General features: G+C 44.0%; 1 protein-coding gene across 1 annotated transcript in view; it reads right to left on the bottom strand.

Annotated features, from left to right (window-relative positions):
- Positions 1-3,899: 3,899 nt before the first annotated feature.
- The window catches only part of MED13L (mediator complex subunit 13L), a 167,170-nt gene continuing 163,888 nt past the window's right edge, over positions 3,900-7,181 (bottom strand). Inside the window, exon 32 of the mRNA XM_031057473.1 lies at positions 3,900-6,747. Coding sequence (XP_030913333.1) covers positions 6,615-6,747 — 133 coding nt within the window. The 3' untranslated portion in view covers positions 3,900-6,614. The remainder of the gene's footprint in view (positions 6,748-7,181) is intronic.

Raw genomic sequence — 7,181 nt, 5'->3', positions numbered from 1 at the left:
TGCAGTGTGTGTGCCATTGCACCATGGGGCACTGCAGTGTGTGTGCTGTTGCAGTGTGTGTGCCCTGCATCCCAGGGCGGTGCAGCAGTGTGTGCCATTGCACCATGGGGCCCTGCAGTGTGTGTGCTGTTGCACCATGGGGCACTGCAGTGTGTGCCATTGCACCATGGGGCACTGCAGTGTGTGTGCCGTTGCACCATGGGGCCCTGCAGTGTGTGTGCTGTTGCACCATGGGGCCCTGCAGTGTGTGTGCTATTGCAGTGCATGCCACTGCAGTGCGTGCCATTGCAGTGTGTGCCATTGCAGCAGAACCTTCCCCACTCACCACAGCCTAACAGGGGGAAAGAAATCCAAGGGCAATTACTTGGAACTGAAACGTTGCTGGAGCCAGGAGCCCAGAGAGCTGCTCACAGCACCGTTCTTTTAGCACTTCCATGGGCCATTACCCTGCTGGGATTAAGAGCCCCCTGCCCTGCCATGCGCACCCTGCCCCATCACCTGCCTCTCCTGGCCTGTCTTTTCCCCAGGCACTAATGAAATTACCACCGAGACTGATTACAAGTGGGGTGGAGCACTTTGACCAATGAACCCACACCTGCTCGCGTGGTTGACCTTTAATGATCCAGCTCTGTAGCTCTGCAGTTTAATTTGGTTTTTTAAAGCCTGGTTTAGGGAGAAGCTGGAGTTTCATTTGCCATCAAAACATGACCCCTGCTGGAGGACCAAGGATGTGACTTTCAGTTATTCATAGGGACAACTCCACACAGAGAACGGCGCAGATGTGATTAATGTGATATGATACAGCTGTCACTGGCTGCAGGAAATCACAGACGACTAAAAAAAGGTTGGCTTAAGAAGAATTCTTATTCACCCAAATGCAAAGGTAAAAAAATTTTTCCGGATATTGTGTTTTGGTTGGTTGGTTGTGGTTTTGGTTTTATTTTTGGGGTTTTTTTCATGCATGTGATTGTGTTTTACAGAATTGCAAGAACCAGTGAGCTTTCCTGCAGGGCTCTGTGTGTAATTTTTTTTTTAATGGGAGTCCTGGATATCAAATCTCCTGGCAGAAAGTTCTCCAAACACTTGTAGTAGCAGCAGTGCATTTGAGGATGTAGTTTGTTCCTAGATTTATACCAGCCTGACATTTTCCCAATGGCAAAATATTTAAATAAAAACAAAGAGAGTGTCAGGCTGGTAGGAGTTTTTTAAACATATGTCTAATTTAGTGTGTAAGGAAAATAAATTCCACTTGTGAGGGCCCTAGCCCTGCCCTGGTTGCCACGTGGGCTGCAGCAGTTCCCTGCTGGCCTGGCTGTGTCTTTTAAAAGGGGCCAGCTGGAGTGAGCATCGCTGCCTGGGGAGCAGCTGATGTTGCTGGGTAGATGACAGAGGTCCTACAGGGGCAGGTATTGCTGAAATGAAACATCTGTCCAACAGGAAAAGGTGTGTGTGCTGTGGGAAGGAACCCATATTTCTGCAATGTGACAGTGGAGGAGGTGGCTGGGTACCAGGGGTTGGCTAAGAGCTGAAAGCTTTGGGGAACAGAGGAGGTGTCAACAGCAGAGGCTGCTGTAGTATCCTCAGAGCCACATGGGAGTGGCCATGGAATGGAACCAGACCCTGTGGGGCAACCAGAGGGAGCAGTGAATTCCAGCAGGTGTTGCAGGACCACAAAACATGTTCCTGTAGAAAGAGTCCCCAGCACGCCATGTCCTGCTGGTTTGCTGCAAAGGGGCCCTTGTGCTAAGCTGGTTTTTAACCATGATTCTGAGAGATTTCAGTAAGTAGCTCTTAGAGGGAAAAGCTGATGTTTATCAGATAAAGGAGCATGTGCTGTATGGTTTTGGCTTCTATCAGCTGTACTGGACGTGTGTGTCCATGGTTGCAGGGGCAGACAGGGCCCGGCGTGTAGCAGAGCAGGAGCTGCTCATACAGAATGGCTCAGACTGGAGCCTGCCCTGCCTGGAGCAGAGCTCCTGAGAGATCCCAGCACTGACAGCTCAGGGCAGCCTGAGTTCCCAGCTGGCCTCACACAGACACTGGGGCTGTCTTCTTCCAGGCCTCTGCAGAGTATTTCAGGTTGCAAACAGCCCTGAGGTTTCCATAGCCTGTGGGATGTGCTGTGGGATTGCTCCTTTGATACCTGGTAGGGAAACAGCCAATGAAGCACAAACCAGCAGTGTCACATCAACTTTTGTCCAAGGGTTAAGGTTCAGGGTCAAAATAGGGAAGTGGAAGCTGCATAATTTTATAAATCCTGTTTTGTTGCCAAAGACCAAAGCCTTCCTGTTTGGGGATGCAAGGCTGTTCCATTTCCACTGTAAATGGTGAGAGACTGCCCATAAACCTCATGTTTACTTCACTGTTTCTGATGCTTTCTACATGTGCTGAAACAGCTTTCAAGTGGCCATGACATTTTGTCAAAAATAGAGATGGCAGCTGGGAAAGGAAAAGTAGTTTAATGTCAGCCTAATCGTAAAAAGCATTTTCTTTACTGGAGTTAAAGAGCTGAGGCCATCACCACAGTGTTGCACACCCTTGTAGATATTCCATTATTGTTACAAATCAACTGAGATTTCAGTTTTTTCATTCAGGTCTTCCTTACAGTCCTCATGGAATGGAATCTTTAATTGGTAGATTTTGTCTGTGAAGCTAGTGAATTAGATACAAAGTAATCTCCATGTAACAAACACTGCTCTGCAGTAATTCCAGGTACTTGCAGCTCTCACAGGAAAAGACCAAAATGTAACTGTTCTGTAAAAACTTAGATAGGGTAATTGAACAGTGTCATTTAGTACCATAATTTACAGTAGTACAGTGAACTAAAAGATACAAGCTTGAAAGTTAAAAAAAAAAAAAGTAAAATCTTAGGGACTATTTTTGTAAGTATTTGAATTCAGAACTAAGAAGCACCAAAATTCAAACGGACAAGAAATAATATCTACTGAGGAAATCCCAAATCCCATTAAAGAGGCATGGAAAGGAGTGGCAGTTCCTCCATCCAGTCACTGGAGATGTCATAGGATGCTCATATGGGCTCCAGCTATTATGGAAAATGAGTTCTTTCAGGATACTTTTTAAGGGAGTGAGCCACAAAGATCACCTGTGAGATGCTTGGAGTCTGCAGAAACTCCTCCATCCCCTTTTGCCAGCCAGCACTGCTGTAACGGGGGCTGTCCTTGCAGCCTGGGGTGGCACAGCTGGCTCCCCTTCCCACATCCTGGGATGTCACAGCTGTTCATTAAATATCATTTTTGGCACTTCTGTATTTGGGAATGACTCTGCTAATCCCAGAGTGTCTCACTCTGAAGAGACCTCCTGGGGTGCAACAGTCCAACCCAGCCCTGCACACAGCAGTTACACTTAGCACAGAATCCACACTTAGCACAGAATCTCAGAGTATCCTGAGCTGGGAGGGACCCACCAGGATCATGGAGTCCAGCTCCTGTGGGCTGGGGATTCTGCAGCTCCTCTGGGAAGCCTGAGGCCATGGCTCTGGTCCCTCATCTAGGGCTGTCCTGCAGCCACCATGGCCCTGTCCCCATCCCTGTGCAGGGACAGGGGCCAGGCCTGACCTGCCCCTGACAGCCCCTGGTGGAGACTCACCTGCTGCACCTGGAGAAGTTCATCCATCATTGATGGACCCCTGGGTTTGGAGTTGCCCGTGGAAAGCAGCCACTGCTCCCGTGGCACTGGATTATCCCAGGCTGCTCCCACTCACACCTCTGGCAGGATTTCCCATCCTTGGCATCAGTGACACCCCCTGTCCCCTCACAACAGCCATGGTTTGAAACATTTCATTGCAGTTCCACTCACAGCCCTGGATCTGCACCTTGCAATTCCTTCCCTGGGAATGCCAAAACTCAGAGCTCAATACAAGAATAAAACTGCACCAACAGTTTCAGTAATTCAATAATTTATTCATCTAAAAAAGTGTGTAAAAGTATATAGCTCTCATCCACAAGGTATATATGAATGACATTTAAAATGGAGGTCTTTTATTATTATTGTTTCTTTTTATCAAAGTCTTTTTTAGTGTATTGTACCAGCGATATACTGTAGATTTAAAATGAACTTCACATTTTTTTTTGTTTTCTTTCAAATTGTCGGCTATATATAAAAGAAGCTCACTGCAAAATGCTCAGAGGAAAAAAAAAAAAAAGAAAACAAAAAGAAATTCAGAACTCCCCAGAAATGTACAGCTTTTACATTTAAAAAAGGTTCTGAAATATACATACAAGCATGCTGGACATTCCCCACCCTCCCGCTCCCTTTAGCTCAAACAACTGTAATAATAATTCTGATTTAGGCATGATTTTCCAAAGTTAGAAATAAAAAAAAAAATAACTTTCTTCACTCTGTAGGAAAGCCAGGGCTTGTACATTTCAGATTAATTCAGTAAAAAACTCACAAGTAAAATAATGCATATTTAAGAGAAATATTATACAGAACTTCTCACACTGAAGTACATAAGATTTTTCTTTAAAATCTATTGCCATTCATTTATTTTGCACAAAAACGTATAAATATGTCACCAGCTTCTCTTAACTTAAAAAAATTAAATAAAAGACACCAGATGAAAACTACTCCTTGCTGCCCTTTTTTTAATTTCTAATTTTTGCTTAGAACCAGGTTTGTGGGGAAGAAACGCCCCTGGATAAAAACGGCCCATTTAAAAACAATAAGCAAAATAATAATCCAAAGTTCAGATGAATCCTGGGAACAAATAACCCCCAAATGGTAAAAGATTACAAATGTCTACTTTACACTGTTTTCCTCCCCAAGTTAAATTTTTTTATACAAGTTTACAATCTTCATCTTTTTATGCTCTTCAAAAGGCCTTGAGAATTTTCTTTTCTGATTAAGAAAAAATAGTACTGCAATATTTTTAAAGTCAATTTTACACTGTACACATTAGATACAAATGGTTTGATATCAGATTTTTTTAACCTATACATTGCAAAGAGGACGCCCACATGGAGGGGTGGAGCAGGGAAGGAAATAATCCATTTACAGGTTCCTCTCCTGCCTTCACCTTCTCATTACACAAGCAATTCTTTTTTTTTTCTTTTATTATTTTATATAATTTGTTTTAAATGTTACATTATCTCAAGAAAAATACTTTTTAAAATCATAGAATTTCATTTTTTTTAACCAGAACATGAAAGTCTTTTGGAAGAACTCTAAACTTGGTAGTTTTTCTTCACAGCAAGGGGAGGGGTCACCCAGCCTGATGCAAGTGCCTGACCCTGGCCCCCTCCTGCTGCCCAGTGCACCCCCAGAAATGAGGGAATGGGGCTGGAATAGGAACCCCTGGGAGCCTGGAATGAAGGAGTCATAAAAATACTTCAATTTAGCCATTAACCTTCCCAATGGCGATCATTTCACTAAACAAAGTAACTTTGCCACCACAGTGGTGTAACTTCAAGTACTAATTTAATGATATAATTTTTAAAAATTATTTCTTTGAAATAATATTCCTATAGTCAGAAAAAATACACCAGATTTGTGACTGATTTAGTGTAAACAAAAACCGTATTTTTGGATATGTACATGGACGAGTCTGCCCAGAATTCAAGGGCGACTTGGCTTTCAGTAAATACTTTTCTAGCATCACTAAATTTACTGGAAATATATTTCAATCATAGCTCTACAATAGAATAATTTGCCACTTTCCACTTGCCCTGAACTGGGCTTTAAAGTATTTTTTCCTCCCTACCTCCCTCTCACTCTTCTCCCTTAGGTAGTGTTATCCTTCATTAAACACTGGCCATTCCTTGCTTTAACCAGGCTAAACACAGGGGAGAATTCCTTAAAATACAAGGTATCCTTACCAGAACACATTTCCCTTCCCAGACTTTGATTGTTATGAGCTTCTTTTGATTTCCAGGTCAGAAGAGTGAGAGGTCTGTAGATAAATAACCCTACAGTGGAACGGAGCTGGATTTTTAAGGTATTTCTACTGTTCCTGGTCCTTTATAATTTAATCCCTCCCCTCCCCAAACCTAAAAATAAATAAAGTATCTCCAGACCATTCATATCTACATGGACAGGTAACAAATGCATGCATTCATCCCAATCCACTCTGACAGGAACTCCAGGTAGACAGAAAACTCCAATATTTATACGAGACTACAACTGTGTGGTTTTGTGTTTGTGGTTTTTTCTTCCTGCAAAGTCCCAGTTTACGACGATCAAACAACAAAACACCTGAACTGGTCACTACAAGGTGGTTTTTACTCGGAGGGCTGACACTGCTCATGGGTCTTTATCAGTTCCTAATGCAAAAAGATCCTGTAGTCTTCTTTAAAAAAATAAAATATTAAAAAAAATAATCACGCTGACCAGTAGTTACTGAGCCACCAAACTAACACTGGCTTGAGGTTACTCTGTGTTCACTGTTCTTGGATGTTCCCAGATTTTGGACTGAAGCTGCCAGAGATGTTAATGGGTAGTTTAGTTTTGAACACTGCAGAATTCACATGTGCTTTTGGAGGAACAGAAGCACAGCACAGGACTGGTCTGAAGAGAAGCAAACGGAGCTCTTTGCAGGTCGTGGCACGTTCCCGGGCGGAGGGGAGAAGCAGCCAGAAGAACAAGTGCTTGTGTGTGTCCTACAGGATGTTCATGATGGCGTTGTAGAGCTGGGTGAGCACCACGAAGTGCACGGGCAGGCAGGAGCTGCGGTCCTGCGTGGCCGGGTTACACGTGAGCCAGGACAGGGCGTTGTACTGCTCCAGCACGAACCTGCACGGGAGGCACAGACATCACAGCCTGCTCTGGGGGTTATAATGGGCTCTCCTGGGCCTACACCCTAACTGAGCTGCCAGTGTGTTGGCAAAGGAGGAACCTCACTGAAAAGCAGGAGGGTTCAGCTTTGCTATGTCTGAACTATTTGCATGAAAGCCCTCCAAACACACACAGACTCTAGACTCACATTGGTTCAAATGCCACTGCTGTAAATGCCTTGGGGATTGAACAACTCTGCCTCTCTGGGCACCCTGTACCACTATTTGCTCACACTGTTCCTGTGATCCTCTATCTAATTGCAATTTCTCATCTTGTAACTTGTGTCTGTTGCATCTTATCCTTTTCCTGTCCACTGCATTCTCATTTTACTCAATACCCGGGACACCAGTGAGAGCTCAGTCCTCCAAGAGGATACAAATTCATATCTTCTA

Source organism: Geospiza fortis, unplaced genomic scaffold, assembly GCF_000277835.1.
Source record: "Geospiza fortis unplaced genomic scaffold, GeoFor_1.0 scaffold408, whole genome shotgun sequence".
Classification (NCBI taxonomy): Eukaryota; Metazoa; Chordata; class Aves; order Passeriformes; family Thraupidae; genus Geospiza; species Geospiza fortis.
The sequence above is the reverse complement of the archived record's forward strand: the minus strand, read 5'-3'. Positions and strand labels throughout refer to the sequence as shown.